General features: G+C 41.9%; 1 protein-coding gene across 1 annotated transcript; it reads right to left on the reverse strand.

The window, feature by feature from the left end:
- Positions 1–476: 476 nt before the first annotated feature.
- Mcm6 (minichromosome maintenance complex component 6) lies at positions 477–26,356 on the reverse strand. Its single transcript, XM_051203950.1, has 17 exons — positions 26,213–26,356; positions 22,899–23,045; positions 21,243–21,353; positions 20,078–20,327; positions 17,211–17,376; positions 16,842–16,987; positions 16,339–16,489; positions 14,624–14,765; positions 11,662–11,803; positions 10,840–10,947; positions 8,876–9,031; positions 6,576–6,704; positions 5,387–5,548; positions 3,755–3,890; positions 3,050–3,205; positions 1,692–1,831; positions 477–936 (listed from the first exon to the last, which is right to left on the reverse strand). The coding sequence occupies exons 1-17, from the start codon at positions 26,317–26,319 to the stop codon at positions 820–822; spliced, it is 2,466 nt and encodes an 821-aa protein (XP_051059907.1). The 5' UTR covers positions 26,320–26,356; the 3' UTR covers positions 477–819.
- Between the last annotated feature and the right edge of the window lie 326 nt (positions 26,357–26,682).

Here is a 26,682-nt window from a genome sequence, read left to right on the forward strand (position 1 = left end):
CTCTTGGGGATCTTCTGATTGTGAGCCCTATGGAACTGCCTGTCCCAGTCTCTTCAGTGCTAAATTACAAGTGTGTATCCTTATACCTGGCTTTTTACATGGGTACTGAGCATCAAACTCAGGTCCTCAGCTGGATCTGTGAGTTTGAGGCTAGCCTGATCTACATGGCAAGACAAATCTACTATCTAGCAAGTTCTCCTACATTTCCACACAGATGACACAGTACGCACACCCCGGCCAAACAAGTAAATTTAATTACAATGGCCTGTTTCTTCTTTAAAAAAAAAAATTCCATAAATTTATCCTTAGGACAGAGAAATAAAAATCAGTACTGAATAAATGGTAAACACTATTTATACTAGAAGTCAGAAGTGGTGGCGCACCTACAATCCTAGCACTCAAACTAAAACAAGAGATCAGGCATTCAAGATTAGTAACTCACTCATGGAAATGTAGGGAATAATCAAGAGCAGAAATGAATCCAACAGATAACCGCACAATTTATTTTATTTTCATGGATAAAAGCAGTAGTTGGAAACTGAAGAATACCTATATAACAGAAGCAGCAGGCCTTTCCTATACACAAAGACAAAGGTCTTACAGAAAGAAGATAATTGGGTTCAGACTTCAATAAGACAAGAAGCACAAAGTGCTCAAACCTATCTCAGCACAAGGTTCCCGGGCCGTGAACTCGGCCCTCACTCTTCAAACCATCCTCAAGCATCGCTCCAGAAACTGTCTCTCCTGAGTGTCATCAGGCTCCAGGGCATTGGGAGGACACCACAAGTCCTGTCTGTGGCTACAGTTACCTTCACCATCTCAATCTTCAAGCAAGTAGTTAGGGTTGACTACCAAGTAGGGATCTTCCTCGAAGCTCTCACTTTCTTGGGTGGAGCCTTTCAGTCCAGCCTGGGTAAGCTCAATCAGAACATGATCCTGTGGAACAGTTTGTCTTCAGTCCACATCCATACTCTTCTAAATGTCTGCTATTACACACACTTGTTTCCCGTCCAAAAGTCCTTGATTTTACATCACAGAAAGACTGAGCATCTTAGTTTTTCGTGGCAGTTATAAGTAGAGGTCAGCATCCAAGTAAGAAGGAGTTGAGGAGGGCACTGATAGTGGCTTTTAAGGTGTGGTTCTGGTCCTTCAAGGACTTTTGGACAGGAAACAAATGTGTGTAGGTATCCTACACATTTAATCAAATGCTCCTTAATATAATTTCAAAACATGAAAACGTGCTTGAGTTGAAAAGAAACTTCAAACAAGAATGATTACTGGATTGGGGAGGGGGAGTTGGAGGAAGATGAAACAACAGACGATACTAGTGGACTGGTTGAGCACTCACTGGCTGAGCCAAATGTGAATGAAGCAGATGGGGTCAATACAAAAGGGTAAAAAGTACCACACAGGGGCTACAGACACGGCATGGACCTAAGTGTGACCAGCACATGCAAACCCAGGGTTCAATACTAGTACAGCCAGACAATACAAAACAAGATCCAAAAGCTACTTGTTCAGCTTTTGCCTAGATTCTGTGTATTTTAAGAAAAGAAGTCCATTCCTTGCTGGACTATATCCCAATGATTCAAAACAAACTCACCACCAAAGCCCCAACTATGAAACCTGCTGATATAGAACACCCCCCACGTCCCACCAATTACCCTGGAGCCCAGGCATTGGATACATACGTAATGTGTTAAACGATGAACAACCTTCTCTATGATCCTCTTTTTATTAATGAGCTCCTCTTCAGAGTCTATTTCTGACTCGATTTCCTTCAGGTACCAATTAACAAGCTCGCTCCTCTTTAATGCTGACTCATCCTCTTCTACAACAAGAACACATTATTTAGAAGGACTGGTCTCAACAAACTACATTGACAATTCATGGCACTGGTGCGCGCGCGCGCGCGCACACACACACACACACACACACACACACAAACAACAAAAACAAAAAAGGCTAATGGTTTTAGTACATTTTAGTACATGTGCTTAGCATGTATCAGGAACTATATTCAATCCTTAGCACCACACACACAAAAAAACAAACGTATTTGTAAGCACCTCTTCAGAGTACTTCATTTTCTTTGTTCTTTTGAGATGGGGGTCTTTCCACTGTTTAGCCTTGGCCGGCTTAGACTTACTATGTAGATCAGGTTTTGAACCTGCCTCTATATATAGCCTCAATGCTGGGACTAAAATTATTGGCCATCACATCCAGCCAGAATCTACTTCTGATTCAGTTCCTTTCAAGTATTAAGTGAAAATCTCCAGCACAGACTGAAATTTTGCATGGTGAATTAAGCCTAGAAGCTATCTTAGAATCATCCTTGGAACTTTTCAGTTCTGAGCACACACACACACATTGTACAGCTTACAACCTACTGTAACTCTAGCTCTGGGGGAATCCAAATCCCCCTTTTGATTTCCATGGACACCCAACTGCAAATACTTACACACACTTATACCGAAAGAACTAATTACAACTCTAACAGATGATGATTTCTCTTTCTGCCTATGGCTAACTGGAGAATAGTGAAACAACAAGCATTTAAGTGGGCCAGTGTCCTGGTAACGAGGCACTGATGGGCAGAAGAGGATTTCATTACATTTGTGGTAGTTATATACATTTCATGGGTTCAACTTGCCTGTAAAATATAAATACCCTAGGACAGCATTTGCTGGGAAGAAAGCAACTATAGTAATTTCTACCTGCAAAAATGTTGTGTTCTAGCCAGGCAGTGGTGGCACATGCCTTTGATCCCAGCACTTGGGAGGTGGAGAGGCAGTAGACAAGCGGATCTCTGCGAGTTCAAGGCCAGCCTAGTCTACAGAGTGAGGAGTGAGTTCCAGGACAGGCTCCAAAGATACAGAGAAACCTTGTCTCAAAAAACTTAAGTATGCTTCAAAGTCATAAACTAAGAATGCTCTGTAAGTCAACATAAATGACATCTCTTCTGATAGAACACAACACTTAACATCATAAGTGGCAGAAACCTCACGTCTGAGTGACAGCAAGTAAGCAGTGTGGGGCACACACTCACCTTCCTCCATTTTCCTGAGGTGGAGCACAATGAGGTTAGAGATTCGGCAGTACTCAGCGAAGCCCAGCCTCAGGGCGGGCTTGGAAGTGGGTTCCTGATTGGCATCTTCACTGAGGCCATTGACCCCATTCACAGGGGCAGGGCTGTCAGCATGACCTAAGGAAAGAAGTAACCACCTGAGTCTTGTCCTTGTGGCCAACAAGACCTCATTTAACATTCATGCACACACTCTTAAGTTTAATATGAACTTCAGAAAACAATCATTTTAGAAATAAATGTGGAACTAGACAACTGACTTACAGCAAGGCATGGTGGCGCACACACCTACTATCTGTGCACTTCAAGGCTGACCCAGACGGCTATAAATCAAGTATAGTTTAGGCTACCTACCAAATGACATCTTTTTCCTGTACTCAAAGTCAGTTTGTAGTGTTATGAACAAAAACAATCTGTTATTCACCTGTTATAACGTGAGACATTTAATAATCTTCTTAATTATCTTTATGTGTATGCACATTTGTGAGCATGCCATAGTGTATATGTGGAAATCAGAAGATAACTCTATGGATTCAGTTTAAAGAACTCAAACCCCAGTGTTTTCTAGCATGGGTATTTAAACCACTGAATCAACAGCATCTACTTCACACCAGACAGGTGTGCAGGGTCAGTTTCTATCTATACACAAGTACCGAGCAAGCTCCTCACCATTGATGCCATCTGGGCCCTCATCCGTCTCCATCTGGATCTCCTCCTCTTGATCTAGGTTGACATCAGGCGTTTCTACGCGGATGATTGATTTATTCAGTAACCGAAAAGCTTCCTTCACATGTTTAGGCTGGACCTAACCCAGTAATTAGAAAACTTAGATACGTTAGACGGTATCTCATCCCAAACAGTCAGAAAACTGTGCTCCTCCCCATGTACACTACCAACTCACCAAAATGGCTAACTGATAACATGTATTGCCAGGAACAAAGAGTAACCCTCACCCACTGCTGTCATATACGAACTGATGTTAACTGTTTAGTAGATTCAATAAAGACACTTGGCTGTTATTTCCAAAAGCAGTATACAATTTCTTTCCCTTATGCTTTCTTCCTTTCTTTCTTGTGGGGCTGGGGGGTGTGGGGGCTGCATTTATGCCTGTGCACCACAAGCATGTATGTCTTGCAGAGGCCAGAAGTATTGGATTCCCCAGGAATGGAGTCACAGATCATCTTTAGTCATCAACCATGTGGGTGCTGAGGCTAGAACCTAGATTCTCTGGATACTCAGTACTCTTACGTGAGCCATGTCTACAGCCCAGCAGCATGCACTCCATGCACTCTTAACCATTAAGTCACCTATCTCCCCAGCTCTACTTTCTTCCCTTGTTTTTTTTTTTTAAGTTTTTGGAGACTGCATTCTCTGTGCAGCCTTGGCTATAATAGAACTCACTCTATAGACCACGTTGGCCTCAAACTCAAAGATCAGCCTGCCTCTACTTCCTGAGTGCTCCTGATCAACACACACACACACACACACACTACCACTCGGCTACATGCCCAAACCTTGTTTCATTGACATATTTTTTGAGACAAGGTCCCATGTAGCTCAAGTTGGCCTCATACTTGAAATGCAGCTGAGGATGAGCTTGAACTTGTCTTGTCTCTACCTCCTATGTGCTGGGATTACAGGCATGTGATACAATGTCAGCTTCAAGGCCAGCTTGATCCTTAAATGCCATCTTAAAAACAAGTATAACTATGATCCCAACACAATCTTTTCACAGACAAAATTTGAATTCTAACTGAACTTTGTATATAAACGTACACAAAAAACATCTTTGTTTGAAGTAGTGATGTGTGGCTTAAAATATGTTCCACCCCCACCCCTTGCACCCTAGGGTCTCAAAGAGCAATTTAAAATCCAAGGAGCTAAGTTTGTAGATCAGTGTCAAGTACAAGGCTCTGAACTTAATCCCAAACACACAAATCAAAACAGCCAAATACAGCACACTCTGATTATACAAACCTTAAGAAGGAAGACTCCTGAGACAGGAGTCACAGTCACATTTGTATTTCCAACCAGAAGCCAAGGACACTATAGAGATTAAATATGCTTTTCCTGGGTAAATAATTACTCACCTCTATCTGCATTCCACAACTACTGATTACAGTAGACATGTTTATCTGTTACTATCAGTCTAACTAACATACTTCATAACGCATGGCAGCAACCTTTCCACTGGGAGATAGTATACTATCAACTGGTTCTGGAAAGTTTCATAACAAAGATAAAAACATGCCTACAAGTCAACTCATGCATTCCTCTGCATTATCAGAGGGACCACAGTACCTCGTCACAGCAGTGCATCCGGGCCATTGATTCTGACAGACGGATCATGCTCTCGAGCTGTCGTACAGTAATCCTCCATGAGGACCTGGTGACCCCCGAGCCATCCCTCTGCCGGAGGCGTTTGTACTGCTCCACTATGAAGTCCTCTGACTCTTTGGAAATCTGTTTCAAAACCAGTCAAGTAAGGGAGACCTTTATACTCATTTCCCTTGAGGGGCCACTTTAAACCAGTTAAGGAGGAGCCCAGGTAGGAGTACTCTGGGAACTTGGAGGCCAAAACACAAAGACAATGAATTACTTCAGAAACTGGTACTATGAAGCTTGTAGATTCCATGTACTAATTTTATGAACAGGAAGACAATAGACTACTTTAAACAAATGATCATTTGTAAATGATGTTTAACGAATAAAATGAAATGCATTTTGAACCTCAAGATGTCAGAGATCATTAACTAAATTAACACTCAGATTATATTTAAAGCTCAGCTAATGAACTCATGCTTGCTTCAGGGGAAAAGACAGCATATACTGCCCTCAGTTTTTCAGAATAAGAGACTTGGTACACAGAGGGACCCGTATGGAGTCCTGGTGAACAGAATCTTCACACAAAAGTCACTGAAATCCTATTTACTTAATTTTATTGTTAGACAGGGTTTAACTATGTAGACCACTATGCCTGGCTAAAATCTTTTTATTAGTGTCTAGCAAGTCAAATATGAAATTATTCATATTAAAAAATAATCTCAACCATTTCTGAAGAAACTAGTACTCAAAGCAAAACACACAAGTTAAAGTTTAGGGAGATAATATTACACTTAGCAGGTCTTAAAAGGAGTATACAAAACTGAGAAGGGAAAGTGGTAGGGTACGGAAGGAGGGAGGTCTAGGAGTAGGATTTATCAAAACAGTATATTCAGGTATGAAATGCTCAAGCAATTAAGTTAAAAAGATTTAAAGAAATTAAAAAGAAATACAGCATGGTACATCGGCACATTCCCATAAACAAGCAGTAGAAATCTAAAGCAAGATTATGAGTTTGAAGCCAGCCTGGTCTTCACAGAACAGACCCTGCCTCAAAAGATCAAAACCAAAACCAAAGATACAACCAAATCAAACCAAAACCAAGTAACCCTTTTATTTAAATACTCTTTTAACACACAATTTATCCAGGTACAGCAGGAAAGATTACCTTGGGCTTAAACTGTCGGGCAAAGAGAAGATACCTCCTGATATCATCAAGAGAATAAACTCTGTCAATCGATTCTTCAATCCTTGAATGTAAGTCTACTATGCGCCTTGCGATAGCATAATCTGTCACCTAATTCAAAACAAGAAGATAACTTCTATCAGTCCTAATAGTATTGACTCCAATGTATACCAGGTAACTTATAGTTACAAATGATCTCTCATCTGGGCACCTGTAATTCCAATACTTTATAGAGTCAGAGGCAGGAATAGCAGGTTCAATGAAGTTAGTAGTCAAGACCAGTATAAACTACAGGAGCCCCTATCTTGAAACCAAGACAAAATTAACCTCTAAGCTCCTAAAAGAAGTTATTAATAGGTACCAGCATTCTGAGTAGTTTTTTATATTCATTTATTCTATGAGTACTTGCTTGCATATATGCCTGTGCAGCATGTGCATGTCTCATGTGTATTGGGTTGAGAAGAGCATTGGCTCTCCTGGAACTGGAGTTGTAGATGTTTGTGAACCACCATGTGAGTGCTGGAAATTGAACATGGGTTCTCTGCTGAGTGTTCTGAACTGCTAAGCCATCTCTCCAGACCTAATAGCAAAGACCCTACAATAAATTTTTTTAATTAAAAAATAAATACATTTTATGTTGTATATGGTGGCATATACTGCTTTTAATCCCAGCACTGGAGAGGCAGAAACTTTTTGATTTTGAGGCCAGCCCGGCCTACATAGCAAGCTCCAGACTAGTCATTATTATGGTGAGACTCTGTCTCAAAAACCCAAAACAGGTCAGCACTCAGGAGGCTGAGGCAGGCAGATCTCTGAGTTCAAGGCCAGTCTGATCTACAGAGCTACTTCAAAGGACAGCTAGGGCTATTACCCAGAGAAACCCCGCCTCCCACACTCCCACAAATGCAACAAAATTATTTATTTAGTTTTCTGTTTATGGTGTTTTCCCTCTATGTGTGTCTTTGTAGCATGTATATGCTTAGTGCCCAAATGGCCAAAAGAGGGCTTCAGATCCCCTGGAACTGAAGTTTTGGATGGTTGTGAACCACCACATGGGTTTAAACCTGGGTCCTCCACAAAAGCAGCAAGTGCTCTTACCTGGTAAACTATCTCTCCAGTACCCTGGAGCTTATCTTTGCCTCATTGTAAAAAATACATTTGGAAGGAATGGACTATCTTTAATAACCACATTTGCTATGAAAACAGGAAAAAGAGCTAGTTGGGGGGGGGGGGAACCAGCTAAACAAACCAATTAAATAAACAATTAGAGCAAAGTTATTGCCACGTGAATGCAAATAACACAGGACTCAAGGGTCGAGCATGGTGGCACACACCTTTAGTCCCAGCTTTTAGGAGGCAGAGGCAGGTGTATCTCTATAAATGAGACCTGCCTGGTCTACAGGGAGAGTTCCAGGACCATGTCTTAAAAAAAAAAACAACTAACTTAAAAGGTAATTTTAAGGGGTTGAAGATGGCTCAGCAGTTCAGTGCACTGGCTGCTATTCCAGAAGACCCAGGTTCAACTCCCAGTGAGCACAAGACAGTTCATGCCTGTTGCAGGGCTTCTGAAACCTTCACAGACATTCACACCAGCAAATATACCAATGCACATTAAGTAGGTTATAAAATAGCAACAGCAGGCCATTTACAGGGTCCTCATTACATGACACTGTTTCCTCAAGTAGGTCTACAAGCAATCATCATAAAAACCCCATAAAGGAGATATTAATTTTATTTTATATAGAAGCAAAATGGGTCCCAAAAAAGTTAAATAATCTGTCCAAGGTCTTGATAAGAAGTGGAGAGAGAATTGAGCAGCCTAGCTTCACTGTGTCCTCTCATTTTGACCTGGGGGTTAATTGTGGCCATATACATGTGAAAGGGAAGAGGAGAAATCCAAGCCCAAGTCCCCCAGCCACAATAGCAAGGCCGTTTTATTTCGATGATATTCCAAGTCAGGTTGGAAGCAAGGTTTTCCATTGTAAGTACTGAATAGAAGAAGTCTCCGCTCAGCGAATATGAGTACAGCACACAAAGATGGGCATGGTGGGCTACACAGAGAGTGTTCATGGCCGGCATGAGTTACACAAAACATTGTGGGCTGTTGGGGAGGGTGGGCTGTTTGTGTGTTATCACACATCACACGCATCTGAGACGGTAAGACTGAATACATAAATCACAGAACAAATAATTCTGGCTAGGAGTAGTATACCAGAGGGGCACAAAACCTCCTAACTGAATTAGCACACATGGAAGACATGAACAACAGCCTAAGTGGTTACCTCATTGCATTCATCCACCAGGATAAAGAAGAGGTCAAAGCGGGACATGATGGGTGCTGACAGACTGATGTTCTGTTTCAGTGACTTTGATCTGTCGTAGTGTCCACTGACAGGGTTTGCTGCAGCTAAAATGGATGTCCTGGCATTCAGAGTAGCCTGATCATGAGAGAAAACCATGAGAATAAAGAGCAAACCTAAACTGGCCAATATAAATACAAGGGAAAGTTCCGTCTCATGCAATTAACTAAATGGAAGCAAAAGGTGTAGCAGGCTTTCTTGGACCACAGCCCCCAAAAATCATGTCACAGAGACTTATTAGTCACAAATGCTTGGCCTTAGTTTAGGCTTGTCCCACTAGCTCTTGTAGCTTATTTTAAATGGTTTCTTTTCATCTACATTTTGCCCCAGGTCCTTTTTATCTTTCTTTCATTTAATATGTCTTTCCTCATTCCTTTGTGTTTGTCAGCTGCCTAGCTGGCTCGCTCCTGCCATCTCCCCCAAGCCTAGATCCCGCCTCCTACTTATTCTCTCTGCCTACCAGCCACACCTACCCCCGTCCTGCCTAGCTATTAGCCATTCAGCTTTTTATCAGACCAATCAGATACCTTAAGCAGGCAAGGTAAAACAAATGCAACACATCTTTACATAGCTAAGCAAATGCAACGTAAACAATTTTATCACATCTTTACATAATTAAACAAATATTCTGCCTATAAATACAACATAACTTTACATAATTAAACATTTTATTCTGTAACAAAAAGGAGAAAGCTTTTTCACCAATTAAATCATCAAAACTCAAGTATGATAACACAGCACAATAGGTTCTACATTGGTGATATAGTCCCTTAGCCAGCACTAAGCTAGGAATTTACCTTATTAACTAGATACAGAAGATACTTAGTTGACTACAGTAACTGTATCTTGTGACAGGCAAGACTGAAAATGACCTACCCAATGTTTTGGTTCATCCAGTTGAATGCCATGGGCTAATAAGTCACAATTGACCTAGTAGGTGTTACTATAGGAAGACTGATGATAAAATCATGAAGTTAAAGAACAGAACTGTATTACATGCTTATGTTTAAGGTATTTCCAGAAGGATATATACTCAATACATGCCTAATATCCATTGTGCTAGTAGTTGCAGGGGAAGGTTTCTCTTGAGTTTATACACTAGTGTATTACTTTCCTTCAATTTTTAAAGATTTATTTATTTTTAAATTATGTGTATGCATATCCATCTGTGTGTGAAAGTGCATGTGCATACAGCCCCTGTAGGAGCCAGAGGATGCTGGAGACCCTGGAGCTATGAATTGTCCACTGTCAGTTCTGGGAACTGAACTTGGATCCTCTGTACGAACAGTACATGTTCTTGACTGCTGAGCCATCTGCCTGTCTGTCCACCAAACCTACTTTTAGTAAGTTAAGATTCTCTCAAATGTTGGTCATAATATGGTAATTAGTTATTTTCCTTAAAATTATCTGTTGATCATTCAGTAATCTGTGGTACTGAGACCAATAGCTATTTTTGTTATACTAAGAAGCATGTTTATCAAAGTACACAAGTTTTGTTTATGAAAATTTCGCTAAATACAGTTAATAAGAAAGCAAGGCAGGTAATAGCCCCTCCCATGAAAGCCTGAAGACCTGAGTGTGACCCATGGAAAACCATGTAATTAAAGATGGAAGAAAAGAACCAAATCCACAAAGTTGTCTTCTGTCATATGCATGCTGTGACACCCTCCATAAATAAACATTTCTAAAGCTTTAAATTTGTGAAAAATTAAAAGAAATGCTAAAAATTACACCAGTACAATTACTTTCTATCACAGCAATATATGTATGCACTGGACCCTCAATAACACCTATATTTTATATTTTAGATCAGCATTTTTCATTGAAACAGTGTATTTCACCAGATGGGTATCTACTATTATCAGTATGGTGAAAGGGATACATACCTTCACTCCTGCTTTAGTGATGGATATGGTCTGCTGCTCCATGGCTTCATGAATAGCAACTTGGTCCCGAATGTCCATCTTATCAAATTCATCAATACAACAGACACCCTATAACCAAACAGATGGAGTGTTAATAAATCTCCTTGCAGGGCTAGAGATAGAGCTTGGTGGTGGAGCAGTCATTTGCCTAGCTTGTGTGAAGAAAGCAGACAAAATTACTAATAATATGCAGACAAGATACTCTTCTTCTCAACACTTCAAGCTCAGCATCAAGACAAACACAGAATGACTATGGTTTAGCCATTCATTTCAGTCTGTGAAAGTAAAGTGTGAAGGAGTACTATACTGAATATAAGCTTGCATACCCATAAAGAATTGATTGTTGTCCAATATGTTTGCAATATACTATGTATTCGTGGATAAACCTATTTAGAGATGTTAAAAAGTCTACAAAGTAACAAACTAGAATGGTGTAGTCAAAGCAATCAACGCATTCTAGGAAGCTCACAAAGTGTCAACAATTGACAGTCTGAGCCAGGTGTAGTGGTACACACACCTTTATGAAGGCAGAGACAGGTAGGTGAACCTCTGAGTTCAAGGCCAGCCTGCTCTACAGAGTGAGTTCCAGGACAGCCAGAGCTACATAGTAAGACCCTGTCTTGAAAAAACAAAGAACAACAAGACAAAACACACAAGACTGAATGATGACATTTTCAATTCAATGTAGATTAGCAAAACCAATTAACATTCAATAAAAACTATAGATCTTTACTGGTAGGTCAATGGGTATTCTGACTATCCAACAATGTACAATGTCCTTACATTATCAGCCAGCATCAGCGCTCCAGCCTCAATGACAAACTCATGAGATTCTTCATCTCTCACCACAGCTGCTGTTAAGCCAGCAGCGCTGGAGGCTTTACCACTGGTATAGACAGCTCTGGGGCTGAATTCATCCACATGCCTGTTTAAGAGCAGCACAAAAAGATTCATTAACACATCAACACAATACATGATATAGAAATAGCAGCTGACAGGAGTTCTATCTCCTTTGGATTCTGATTCAAATTCATTCCTGTCAGATCACCTGAATACCAGACAAAAACATCAACTTTAAAAAAGAAAAAGAAAAAAAATTGGCTGGCCTTGTTGGTCCAAGCTTCTGATCTATGAGTTTAAGGCCATCCTGGCCTGTACAGTAAGATGCTGCCTCAAAACAGAAAAGCAGAGCCTTTGATGCTCAGTATTAACAATTCTCACAAAAATATTACTATTACAACAGGGGAGACTGGAAACCACCTAAAGTCCAGCAATGCACTATGTATAAAAGAAAACGCAGCACAAGCAGAGTTTTATGCAGTCTGATCACCATGGCATGCCAAGTCTTCAATGTATTCCACTAAGTGAAGCACACAACACACAAAGACCAAAGTAGTAAGGTTACACGTACTAGTTACACAAAGTAAAACGGTGCCTGCTATGAGTCATATGAGAGAGAGTAGAGAACTGCAGCTCGACAGGTATAGTGGTTCTGTTCAGAAGAACACGTTCTGGAGACAGAGGAGGGTGGTGACTGTTGGGCATCTCCATTCCAGTCTCACTCCTTCCGTTCTAGACCCCGCCCCTCGGAAAGCTGGCCAAGGGTCAGCTCTTCTCTCAGAGCTGATCAAGACCACACCTACAGGGTATATAAGACCCGATGCTAGATCTGCCATACAATCTCTCTCCTACCCTCCTGAGAGTAATTAATTAGGAATTACTGGATTTATTCACTCAATTTGATTTAGCTTATTGCATCAGCAGAGGATACCCAGTGACAATAAAATTTGAATGTACTTAGTCACTAAAGTAAACCAAAAAATGGTCAAAACAAGTTTTTAGAAAAAAGTACAAGTTGTCTGCCTCCTGTTAGTTCATATGTTCCATGAAAGACACGAAATGTATATAAAAGTGAGCATCTAGACAGGGAACCCCCAGGGAAGAAAAGCAGTCCTTACAGTTCAACTGTGAGAATTGTTTAGATTGCTCACATTTCTGCCTTGAGAGAAATGACCTGAATTCTGCATCTCTCATCTTTGGACACAGAAACCATGGTAGCCAATAGAATATTCCAAAAATTATATTACATGGCCATAATTAATGTTTTGAAACATATGATATAGGGAGGGGAGGCCCAGACAGATGGCTCAGTGGCTAAGAACACTGAGTGCTCTTGCAGAGGATCAGGGTCTGATTCCTAGAAACAAACACTGCCTCACAACTGTCTGAAACTCCAACTCTAGGGGATATGAAGCCCTCTTCTGGCCTCCATGGGCCAGACATACATAGACAAAAAATCCATACGTGTAAAAAAAAAAACCTGAACAAACAAAATAGCCAGGTATAATGGGCACATGCCTTTAATCCTAGCACTTAGGAGGGAAGACAGTGGCAGGCTGTGAGTTTGAGACCCCTGGGCTACACAAATATCACCACCACCTGCTCCTGCAAACAAAAAGGGATAGGGGAAAAAAAAAAAAAAAAAAAACCCTATATATAAACCACTATTCGAGCATTCAGCATTAAAGCAAAGGCAGAAATAACCCAAATGTTCACTGATTTAATTATGAGGATCCAATCTGATTAACAGACAGATTCCTTAATGTACTCATAACTGGATAAGGGGTGCATTTGTGCCTTTACGAGAAACTGGTCACTGCTGGAGTATCTGGAAAGGTTCCTGTCCATGCCCATTCCTGTTTTCCTCTGCTTTCTGGCTGCTATGGGTGAGCAGCTCTGCTCCCTTACTCTCTACTCTGATGTTATCTCCTCACCACCCCAGGAACAACGGAACCAAGTGGTTCTGGACTCAAACTCTTGAGTCAAAAGTAAATCTGTGCTCCTTGTATCAATCACAGTGATAGAGGCTGGCTGACACCATGTGGTGGTCATATATTATTTGGCCAGAGAAGAAAACAAAAATACTGATGTGGGTTTCAACATGGCTTCATGCTAAGTGCAAGTTTATCTCAAAAGAGCACATATGAGCCTTCTTTTTAAGTGCAGCCTGTGACAACGCAGTACACTCTTCCTTTCTATAGGGGAAAGGAATGACTACTAACAAGTACAGGGCTGCCCTCTAGGTAACACTAACATTCTAAATTTAGTTAAACTTATAATTCTATTAATATGCTAAAAGCATCAAATTGCAAAATTCAAAGGAATGTATCTCATGAAGAATAAATCACAAAAGATGCAAGAAGGATAAACAAGATGACAATCCTAATGACCTGAGTTCAGTCCCCTGGAAGGACTGACTTCTACCACATGGTAGAAGAGAAAACAGAGTCTTGCATGCTGTCTTCTGAGCTCTGTGTGTAACTGCACACACAAGTAAATGTATAAGAAAAGTTCTAAGCAAACTACATAGGTAAAATACAATGCTGTTACAACAGGCAACGTTGTGGTTGAGACAACAGTGAGTAGAAAAATACAATTCTTTAAACATAATTATTACTTGCAAATCTAAAATTCAGCTTCAGGATGAGGATCTTCCTCAAAATGTACCATATGCAAGACCCTGGACTCACTCCTCAGAATATCAAAGATAAAACAAAATTCAACCTGTGATACACTTGAAATACTCCATCATAAAACTTAAAACAACTAAAAATGTTCTAGGCCTGGCACAGTGACACATGCTATCTATACAGAAGCTGTCTCAAAAACAGCAACTGACTGCACTCTGGCCTACAAGCACACACACATTGCTTTTCCCACTGCACTTCCTCAGGCAGGCACTTACTTGAGAAACTGGCTCTTAGCTGTACTTGGATCACCAACAATGCAAACATTTATGTCCCCACGAAGAGATGTGCCTTCCCCGGTTGTCTTAGGAACACCACCAAACAACATCAGTAAGACACCACGTTTTACTTCATCATTGCCTGAAAAGAAAAACTCCAGATGAAAAAGTCATTTTTCAGAGAGATGATGAGATTGCTCAGCAGGTAAAGATCCCTGCTTCATAAGCAACAAGATCAGATTTTGATATTGGGAACACATGTAAAGATAGAAGGAAAAAAAAAACAACAAATCTATAAAAGTTATCCTCTGGCTGTCAAATGTGCCCCCCCCCCGGCATAATATAAACTATAAACACATGAAAACTTAAAACACAATAGGAAAAAAAAAAACAAAAAAACAAAACAAAAAAACAACCAAATGGGTGGTGGCAGCACGCTTTCATCACAGCACTTGGGAAGCAGAGACAAAGGAATCCTTAAATTCAAAGTCAGCCTATAAATAACAAAAACTGAGATGGAACCACTTGGCTGTGGTAGATTATACCTATATACTCTCAGCCCTGTGAGTTCAAGTTTAGCACAGTCTATACACATAGTTCCAAAATAGCAAAGAATATACAGTAAGACCTTGTCTCAAATAAAGGATATGGAGCTTAATTTTCCACTTTCAAAGTAGGCATTAATTCAGTAATTTTTTTTTTTTAATTTAGCAACTCTTAAAAAAATAAGGGGGTTGTGGCTGGAGAGATGGCTCAGTGCTTAAGAACACTATTTGGTCTTCCAAAGGTCCTGAGTTTAATTCCCAGCAAGCATATGATGGCTCACAACCATCTGTAATGAAGCCTGGCACCCTTTTCTGGCAAGCAGGGATACATGCAGACAGAACACTATACATAATAAATAAATCTTTAAAAAATATAATAAAATAGCCTTTAATCTCATCACTCAGGAGGCAGAGGCAGGTGAATCTCTGTGAGATCGAGGACAACCTAGTCTACAAGAGTTTCAGGACAGCTAGGACAGTGTCTCAGAGAAACCCTGTCTCGAAAAACAGCAAGTAAGTAAGTAAGTAAATAAATAAATAAAAGGATGATCTATAGATAGAGCCCAGGCTATACTCAAACTCACAAGCACCTCCTCCTTGAAGGCAGGGTCTATAGGTGCCTAGTATGACCTGAAATTTAACAAGTAACTGTGGAATTAAAGGCCTGTAGCTCCAAGATTAGGACATAAGAACACTGTGCCCCCTTGCTACTTTGCTCTCTTGTGTTCTGAACTAAGGGAATTACTTCGTGCCCACTGGATAGCTCGCATGGTAAGGAATCCAGCTGGATGCTACCCACTGGCACTCACGTAAGTCATCTGAGCCCCTGCATGAGCTGTTGCTCAAGCCCCAGTCTACCTTTTGGGTGCCCATAGCCTCTGCTGACATATCAAGTGTTAGTGCTTTGTCTGCCATGTATGCTTATGTACCACATGCAGGCCTGGCTGGTACCCTCAGAAGCCAGAAGGCACTGGATCCCCTAGAACTGGAGTTAAAGACAGTTGAGGGCCACTTTGTAGGTGTTGTGAATTAAACCCAGGTTCTCCAGAAAAACAGCCAGTCATCTTCAGCCCCAACAGCAATCTCTTCATGAAGATCCGGAACCGGCACCGGCACCACCCATGACACATTTCCTACCAATCACAAGTTTACCTCACAAACAGCTCTTACCATGGATAGTAGGGAAGAGGCTGGTACAGAGATTGTGGTACAGGTTTTTGTCCTGACTCATTTCAAACACCTTTTCCCACTCCTTCACCGTCATTTGGTTCTTAATGCTCTCAGCTGTCTGTTCCTCATCTCTGAGTTCTTTCCCTCCAAACTGAGAGGTGGAAGAAAAACAAAACAAAACAAAAAAAACATTATAGAGAGCAAAGACAATGTAAGGCAACAGAAATTCCACTAAAAATGAAATTGCTCAGGAGGTCAAAGCTGCACCACAAGGGCCCCTACATAATAGATATGTAGGAGCTTGTCATTTGTCCAGTACAGAAAAAAAGGCTAATATTGTTTTATGTTACTCTGAGCAGCAATAGGAAGTTCATCACTGACATGAAAATGAAAATGTGACTCAGCAAAGGGCTTTATCAAGCTTTGCCATCTTAGTCAATCTCACCACAGGGTTAGGGGCCGTGTGCTTAATCCCTAGCACAATAAACAAAAATAAGACTTACCCTTGGGTTTGTTGGTGCAACATAACAGGCAAGGAAGACTAGCCTGTAGGACAGATCTCTGACACCAAGGGCCCGGAGCCCTCGAATGCCTTCTGTCTCATATCCATCAACTCCACTGACTCGGGAGTTAGTCTCTGCACGTGCTCCTACAAGACACAAGGTACTTCACAGCTCAAATACTAAAGGTGCAAATAATAACACTCTGAACAAGACAAAGTTGAAACAGCACCTTTCATAGAAAAATCTATTTAATCTCTTCATACATCCATGCTCACCCTGCTTGGTAGCCAAAAAGGTTATGAGGAAGATTCGAGAAGCCAGATATTCTGAGGACCACGACTGGATAAATCTGAGCAACAAATTACTGACCTGGTATACTAAGCTTGGAGACATCAGGCACAACTATCAGTGACCCTGTGAAGTCACACTTGTCACCAGCTTGGGCTGACTCCACAGCTTCAGCCCTCAGGATAACTTCTAAACTTCGGGGAATACTTCCTCGGGGAAGCTCTGCTTGAGTCTCTTGAATACGAACCTACACAGAGACAACATCAAAGTAAGGGATGCCTTTATATGCTGTGCAACTGAAGTCAATGGCTACAAACACACACACTCTCTCTCTCTCTGTCTCTCTCTCTCCCTCCCTCTCTCTCTCTCTCTCTCTCTGTGTGTGTGTGTGCGTGTGTGTGTGTGCGTGCGTGTGTGCGTGCATGCATGCATGTATGTGTAGGCAGGCCAGAGGCCTATCGCAGATGTCACTCTTCAGTCCCCATCCATATCTCACTGGCCTGGAACTCCCCAATTAGGCTAGGCTGACTGACCAATTGGCTTTAGGGATCTGGCTGTCTCTGCCTCCTCTGCACACAGTTCCAAGTACATGTCATCATGTTTGGCTTTTTATGTGGGAGCCAGTGATCAAATACAGGTCTTCAAGTTTATGTGACAAACATGTACTAACTAAACTAGCTCCAAAGGCCCTGTCCTGGACACATTTAACATATATCAATATTCACCTAACAAGTTATACTGAAAATTGGAGAGATTCTCAGCAGTTAGGAGCACTGGCTGCTCTTCCAGAAATTGAATTTAATTCCTAGTACCCGTATGAAGGGTCACAGCCATTAGTAACTCCAGTCCCAGAGGCTCCAGTGCCCTCTTCTGGCCTCTGTAGGCAATGCATGCATATGGTGCATAGACATACATGCAAGCAAAACACTCAAATGTATAAAAATAAACAAAAATTTTGTGTCCTAAAACTTTTAGTCAACCATTTCAAGACTGGCTAAGCAATTACATCTACTGGTGCTAGAGGAATAGCTCAGTAGTTAAGAGCACTGTCAGCTTTGCACACAAAGCACATAAAAATTTTGCATCCTAAAACTCCTTTTAGTCAAATAGCTAAACTGGTTAAGAGATTAATCTATTGGAGCTGGAAAAATGGCTCAGTAGTTAAGAACACTGTTTTTTTTTTTTTTTTGCAGAGGACCAGAATTTGCTTCCTATCACACACAAGGGGCTTACAACCATCTATGTTCTGATTAATTTTTTTGTCTTTTGATTTTTTTGAGACATGGTTTCTCTGTGTAGCTTTGTAGACCAGGCTGGCCTCGAACTCAGAGATCCGCCTGCTTCTGCCTCCTGAGTGCTAGGATTAAAGGTGTGAGCCACCACCACCTAGCTAACTTGTCATTTTAACATAAGCAAGAGGGTCTCTCAATTAGAAAAATGCCTCTATCATTCTGGCCTATAGGCAACCCCGTGGGGACTTTCTGGATTAATGATTGACTTGGGCAGGTGATCTTGGGTTGTAGAAGCAGGATGACCAAGCCTTGGAAAACAACCAACAGTCCTCTATGGCAGTGGTTCTCAACCTTTCTAATGCTTCAATCCTTTAATATAGCTCCTTATGCTGTGTTGACTCCCAACCATGTAATTATTCTCATTGCTACTTTATAACTGTATTTCTGATGCTGTTATGAATTGTAATGTAAACATCTGTGTTTTCTGATGGTCCTGGGTGACCCTTGTGAAAGAGTCATGACCCACAGGCTGAGAAACAGTGCTCTATGTCCTCTGCTTCAGGTCCTGCCTGCAGGTTCCTGTCTTGACTCCCTTCTATGATAGACAACAACTATAAGCTGAAACTTTCCTCCCCAAGTTGTTTTTGGCCATGATGTGTATCACAACAATAGAACCGAACTAGGACAATCTGTAACTCCTGTAACACAGAACTTAACACCCTCTTCTGACCTCTGTGGGTACTACATACATGTAGTACACATACATATATGCAAAAAAACCAACAAACAAGAAACAAAAAGATAGGTTTTGATTTTATCTATATGACAATCTTTAAAAACTTCACTTTTAGTTGGGTGTGTTGAGGCAGGCCTATAATCCCAGCACTTGGTAGCTGGAAGCAGTAGGATCAGGTCATCCTTGTCCATACCATGAGTTCAAGACCTGCCTGGACTACATGAGAACCTGCTTGGGGGGGAGGGGGGGAACCTCCCAAAACTTTACCTTTTACTCTAAAGCAACTCCCTGTTTTCAAAATGACTAAAAGTTCTCAAATTTTTGAAGAGCTAACAAACTTTCACATCTCTACATAGACAGATACTTTCTTTTTAATAAATTCTTATTTTCTATGTGTGTATGCAATGCATACAATTCAGGGGATTCGTTGTTCTCTCCTTCCACAATATGGATCCCCAGGAACAAATTAAGATCGGGGTGATGGCAGATACCTTTACCTGCTAAGCCATCTTGTCGACCCAGTGATACATTCTTTATTGTAATATCTTGTAGTAAAAGGTCCTCTTGGGAGGGAGACTGACTTAGCGTACATTCAAGTTGAAATGAGAATTTGTAGAAGAACATACTGCTGCACTTCCCTAGAATCCCTTTGTGAACATGCCATGGGTGTGTGAACATTCAGGTTTGGGCCATTTCTCCATCTCCAGTTCTTCTGAAATAGTTGTACTCCCCCCGCTCCAGCACCCCAAAAGTAGAGCATCTTCAGGAATAAAACTTCCTGATGATACAGCAAATAAGCTTTATGAAAAGGGAGAAAAACCCTAATACTTATATAAATTCCTTGAAAACTGACATCTAAATTAATTTATCACAAGGTTCAAAACAATGAATTAGCAGTGAATCTGATCTAACCTATCTGACACACACACACACACACACACACACACACACACACACACTGATCTAACAAAAGTAAATACCTTCTGAAAATCAACAAATCTTGATTTGTTAGTGTCTAGTAGGAACCTCTTCCTGTTGGCGCACACTGGGTTTCGGCAGATGTTCGGCTGTGTGTATTTGAACTGCTGCTCTACGTCCTTGATCACCGTTTGACAGTCCAGGCACAGAAAAGTTCCACTCACAAGCTCAGGGTGAACTGGATGGGTGCGTACCACCTGCCCACTGATGCGGGTGAGCGACCCGATCCTGGACGAAGTGAGCTCACGAATCCTGTTTGAAAACAAGTGTCACATTTATAAATATCTTTCCATCTTTCTTTTTCCTTCACTTCTGGGGACTGAACCCAGGACTTTGTATACTGAGCTACCCTAGCCTATTTCCTATTTTCTTAGTGTAGGTAGCCTATGAATTTCTTCTTTCTAAAGTTTTCTGTTTTAAATGTTTGATTATGTATGAGGGTAAGTCTTTGTGAGGGTGTGTGCATATGAGGAGAAGTGCTTTCAAAGACCAGAGACACTGAATCCTCCCAGAGTGACAGCCTCCTCATACTAGTGTTGGAAACCAAACTCAGGTCCTCTGGAAATAGCAGTTCACACTTTCCTTCTGAGCCATCTCTCCAGTCCATAATTTCTGTTTTTATTAGGACTGATTAATGATGAACAAGCTTCAAAAGAATGGAGACAAATTACTCCAGAGTCTCTTAAAAACAATGGTCTGGTCAAGGTACCCACTGGTAATTTTTATGTAACACAAATTCCTAACAATAATAAAAATGAGCCAGGCAGTGGTGGCATACAACTTTAGGCCCAGGACTCAGGAAGCAGAGGCAAGTGGGTATTTGAGTTTGAGGCCAGTGAGATCTACAGAATGAGTGAGTTCCAGGACAGCCAGGGCTATTACACAGAGAAACTCTGACTCAAAAAACCTAAATAAATATTAGCATGAAAGATGAAAAGAATAAAGAAATAAAAAAGCTGGGTGCCTTAACATGCATCTGAAAAAAGTGTTTTGTGGAAGGGGTAAACTGGCAGATCTTGAGTGCCTGTTGAGAACCCCGAGCCCAGCAAAGTAAGAGTGATCTGTATAGCTTATAGCCAGCTATTGGCATGGCTGGGGCATTCAGAAATGCCCATAAATAGTACTGGGAGGACAGATCCTTTAACTCCCAAAAGATTCCTTCCTTACTTGTGTCTCGTAGGTAGGTCTTGGAATGCAACATAAAAATCCTTGGCAAAAGGGATCTCTTTTCGGTCTTTGACAAAGGTCTTCAAGGCTCGGCACAGGTAAGGGTAGACTCTGAAAAACAAACAGGACCAGTGAGAGCTTACTCTTACCAAATCTGCCTTCTTTTTCATGCTTGCCAACTCAGACTACAGCAACCCACTGGTCACAAGCAAGCCCTAGAACATAACTGCAAGACAGTGATTGCTTTTAACCGCTGCTTATCCCTCCGACTGTTCACAGGTGTGTGCATCCACGAAAACATGTGAAGACAGAGAGCAGCATGAGGAGTCTTCCCGAATCAGTGCGTTTGTGTGTGAGTGTGTGTGTGTGAGAGAGAGAGACAGGCTTCTGTGTATCCGCACCACTTTTTCACACATGGTCTCTCGATGATTAGTTAGACTAACTAGCCTGCAAGCACCCAGGATCTTCCCCTCTGTTCCCCAGCCTTGGGGTCACAGGTACTGACTACCACTCTAGTTTATGTGAGTACTTAGAAATACATTCTGACCCTAATGCTTGTACAGCAAGCATTTTCACCCATGGTGCTATCTCTCCTTCAACTGTTCTTCATCAGCTATGACTAAAAAATTTCAGTCCCCCAACTTCCAATCCACCATGAAAATAGGATCACGTCTCCTAATCTGTGTCTTCTCTTATCTGTATTTATTTAAAGCAAATGTACATCATTATTTGTGAACAAAGCTTTTTAAATTTGTTTTGGTTTTAGTTTTGGAGGCATGATTTCTCTTTAACAGCTCTGGATGTCCTGGAACTCTCTTTGTAGATCTCTCACAGAGATCCACCCACCTCCGACTCACATAGTCCTGGGATTAAAAGTGTGGACCACCACTGCCCACCAGCAAAGCTATTTTTTGTCATTAGATAGTTAAAATGAACTGAAGTTATTTCTACCTCTAAAACATTCAAGCCATGCTAGAATGTGGTGGTGCACACCTTAACCCCAGTACTTGGGAAGTAGAGACAGGGAGATCTGAGTCTGTGGCCAGCTTGGTCTACAAAACAAGTTCAAGACCAACCAGGGTATATACTGTATTGAAACCCTCTCAAAACAAAAAATAAAACAAACTGCCACACCTAAGCTATTAACATATTTCCAAGGAATTTTACATTGAAAATTATACATTAGGCCAAAAAGGACAGAAAGCTTCATCTGTACTATTACCCCCAAAACAAATACACACAGGAAGACATCAAAATACAGTGAGAGACTGCCCCACAGTGGTGGCGCACACCTTTAATCTCAGCACTCTGGGAGGCAGAGGCAGGGGGATCTCTACGAGTTCTGAGGCCAGCCTGGTCTACCGGGAAACCCTATTTTGAAAAACTGAAAGAAAAAGCGGTGCGGGAGAGGGGATAAAACTAAATAACTAAACGCATGACACAAAGTGAGTATCCTCTTCTTGGGAAAACGATAGAAAGTAATTATTTTTAACATGTGACGTGGAAACCCAAGCTCCACCAAGGCCTATGTTAAAGAAAGACCGGCAAGAACAGGACCACTTCTTGTACTGATTAATGAATATAGGGAATACACAGGGCTAGAAGCTGGCTTCTCAGGCTTCATGCCTATTCAAAGAAAACTGAACTCGCTCTTACCTATAGAACTCTTCCTGAATGGTGGTAGAAAGTTGTTGGTTAAACTGTTCCAGGTCTGCGAAACTCACAACCAGTGTGTTTCTCTCTGGACGAATCAGCTCCTCTGCAAATTGCAAGTATTTAATTTCTCCATCATTACCCTGGAACCTGCAGAAACATACAAAGTCACATTAAACAGGAACTATGCAGTTAAAAAAAAAAAAAAAAAAAAAAAAAAAACCAGAATCTGGACACCAGGTAACTTGGTATATTTCCATGACTTGAGAAAAATATCCAATATTTTCATGACTTGAGAAAAATTATTTACTTTCCAAGTCTTTTGTTAAAGAAAAGGTTTCTCTGCATAGCACTGGCTATCCGAAACTCGCTCTGTAGACCAGGCTGGCTCACAGAGACTGTCTGGATGATTTACCATTTTTGAAACATCAGGTTTTAAAATGTATTGTATGTGTAATTAAGATCAGACAAATAAGAGTTAAAAACACAAATATTAAATTTCCATTAGTAAAAATTTAAGAAGCAAGATAGAGGCTGGGAATGTAATTCAGTGATAAGAGTGCTTGCCTAGCATGTATGAAACATTACATTTAATCTCCAATACCACAAAAAAATAAGTAAGTAAATAATAAAATAAGAGCACCCTACATAGAAATGATCTATCACTTGGAGTCTTTACACCCCAAGAAAATGTAAATATTTGAAGTAAAGCTGGTGATTTTCCAACCAAAGGCAAAGTAGAGTATCATACAAATTTATTTTCTCTTCTTTTCATACTATGTAGGTCAGGTTTTGTTTGGGGCAAAATTAATTCCTCTTCTAACTATAGCAGGCTCATTCTTCTGAAATATTTATTTTAGATATATACTCAAGTATAAAGCATTATACCTGATATCTTAAGGAACAGAAAAGGCAGTGTTTTTCCTACCCTAGAGCTGACATCTTTAGGAGACAAAACACAAACAATAAAGAATGTTTCCATTGACGAGATGTGCCAGAAATATAAGCCAATTTATGCCTACAGGAATATCTATAACACTCATATATGTAAAAGGTGGCATTGGAATTCTTCCTTGAAAGTCATTAAAATACGAAAAACAAGTGGCAGGCTCAGTGGAGCAAGCCTATAATTCTAATTACTGAAGAGGCTAAGGTGGAAAAGTAGGAAGTTCAAGGACCATTTGGACAACTTAGAGGAAATAAAAGTCTCAAAATAAAAGTCAAAACAGGCCTGGGAAGCTGTGTACAGGGGTATACCCCTTTAATCCCAGCACAAAGAATGATTTCTGTCAAGTTCAGACAGCCCTGGCACCACAGTAAGACCCTGCCAAGTAAATAGATTAATGAAAGACAGTGGGTGGATGCTGGAGATACAGCTCAGTGGCAAAATGCCTGTTGAATCTAGCATGTATAAGACCCTGGGTTCCTTCCCTACCACATTAAGAAAACAAGCAGGCAACCAAAAACAAAACATGGTTGAGCCATTTATGTGGTTTTGGAGAATGAAACTGTAATAGAAAATTTAGAAGTAGCTGGATTGTGGTGGTGCACACCTTTAGTCCCAGCAGAAAAAGGTATCTCTGAGTTCAAGGGCAGCCTCGTCTACAGAGCAAGTTCTAGGGCAGCCAGGGCTACTACAGAGAAACCCTGTCTTGATAAACAAAACAAAAAGAAAAATTAAAAACAAAGCTGTTCTGTGAATGAAGCTGATACCCACCTCCCCTGAACTCATAAGAGATCTGCCTGCCTTTGCCTCTACAGTGCCGGGATTAAAGGAGTGGCCACTACCACCCGCCAGGAAGTTGATTTTTAAAAACAAAGTCTTATTTATGCTTAGCTCCAATGTCTACACAGGAGTTTTCTGTGTAGCTCTGGCTGTCCTTGAACTTGCTCTGTAAATTAGGCTGGCTCAGAGATCTGCCTGCCTCTGCTTACTAAAGGTGTGTCCCACACCCCAGTGAAGGCACTTTTATTATCTGCTTAAATGAACTTTTCCAAAAGACCTTTGTGAGGTGGTAGGACGGTTAGAGGGCTGGGAACGCGGGAGGTGATAGGTCTACTGTGCTTACAGGGAAGAAGACATGGCCTATTGCCTGAAAGGTTTACAGCAGTGGCTTTCAACCTTCCTAAAGCTGCCACCCCCCAAAAAATTCGTGCTGTGGTGACCCCCAACCATAATATTATTTTGTTGCTACTTCATAACTGTCATTTTGCTACTGTTACCAATGTTAATCTGATGTTACTCCCAAGGTGTCAAGACCCACAGGTTTATACTTTTATCAAGCGTCATGAGTTGGGTTGAGAAGGACAAGCAGTTGTACTGACTGCCAAGAACATTAACAAAAGGCGGAATACATAATTTCAATCAGTTTTAAGTATAGCAGAATTTCATAAGATAGCAAGCAGTATTATTCAAGTAGAATGGATAAGCAATATTTGGTAGGCAGAGTTTGTGTTTGTGTGCAAAGATGGAAGTTTCCAACAGGGATGCTTGTACAAGCCGAATGCACTTCAAGATGCTGCCTTTTGCACATATACCACCAAAACGCTTTAAGTTTTTGTTACATACTGGCATAACCCTTAAAAAAGCAAATACATAAAATAATTTTGTAAGCCAAGTCAAGGTGTTTGCACTCCATGTTGGAGGCAGAAGAGTAAGCAACACAGGGATACGTGGCTGCTGTGTGATGTAAGCCGAGGGGTAGAATCCACGGACCCTAAAGGATGGCAGGGAAGGAGAGATGGAGGGAGGCAGGTGTCCAGAACAGTTCTTTCATTAAAAAGAACAGAACTCACGCCTCTGAGCAGTTATCAAGACCCACGCTTCTGCTAGAACTTTCTCCCACACAGGGTGTCCCAGGCTCGTATCACTCACTGCAAGCCCTACAAGCTCCCAGTACCCGTCTGTGTGCTCAACTCCAGCCTGGAGGTGACGGCCCCCCTTCAAACACTGCCTCACAGGACTGTGGTGTGGGCGCTGAAAAAAACAACAGGGCTGGGTTCTACTCCAGCACCGCATCAGTCCTGGCGTGGCGACTGCACAGCTGTCGTCCCAGCACTCGCGGGAAGTGGAGGCAGGAAGACCGCTAGTTCAAAACCACCTTGGGCTACCCTGGGAGTTCGAGGCGACCCGGTCTCAGAACAGCAGAGAGGGTGGCGGGAAGCCAAGTGTGGCGCAGGCAAGCAAGCGCTGGGGCGGGGAAAGGGCTCGCCGCGGCTTCGGGTTCCGGCCTGGTCCCGCTCCAGCCCTCCCCGCCGCCGCGCACACGCGGCCTCAGGCTGCGCGCGGCCCGGGGCCCCCGGAGGCCGCCACTCACTCTTCCAGGAAGTCTAGGAACAGCTTCTGGCATTTCTCGGCCACCTCGTCGCGCACCTCCGGGTGCTGGCTTCCGGCGCCGGCATCGGCGGCCGCCGCGAGGTCCATGGCAGCGCTGAGGGTCGGGACCGCTAAGGAAAAAGCCTGCCACAGGGAGAGAGGCCGCGGCCGAGCGAGGCCCACGCCGCCGCAGGTCTCACGCGCTGCTCCGTCCGCGCCGCCGCTTCGCGCGCGCCGCCGCCAAGCCCCGCCCCCTCGCCCCAGCCAATCGTGCGGCGGGAGCTGGGGGCTTTCGCGCCAAACCCACCCAATCAGCGGCGGTTCCGCTCAGAGTCCCGCCCACCACACGTGAATTTCGCGCCAAATGCAGACCCCGGTGAAGCCTTTTGCCCATGCGCAGTGTCGTCTCGCCCACCCTCTATTTTTGGCTTCTGAAGCTAGGAAATTGCAACTACGTCATGGTGGATTTTT

The sequence above is a fragment of the Phodopus roborovskii genome, unplaced genomic scaffold, assembly GCF_943737965.1.
Source record: "Phodopus roborovskii unplaced genomic scaffold, PHOROB, whole genome shotgun sequence".
NCBI lineage: Eukaryota > Metazoa > Chordata > Mammalia > Rodentia > Cricetidae > Phodopus > Phodopus roborovskii.

Bases quoted from the DNA above. Each gene is read 5' to 3' on its own strand.
- Mcm6 (XM_051203950.1), bottom strand. From the start codon at position 26,319: ATGGACCTCGCGGCGGCCGCCGATGCCGGCGCCGGAAGCCAGCACCCG. The intron at 16,988-17,210 runs GTCAGTAATTTG...TGTGTCTTGTAG, and splicing joins CTCCAAGCTTAGTATACCAG to GAGCACGTGCAGAGACTAAC. The intron at 937-1,691 runs GTATGTATCCAA...ACTGTTCCACAG, and splicing joins TTCATCGTTTAACACATTAC to GATCATGTTCTGATTGAGCT.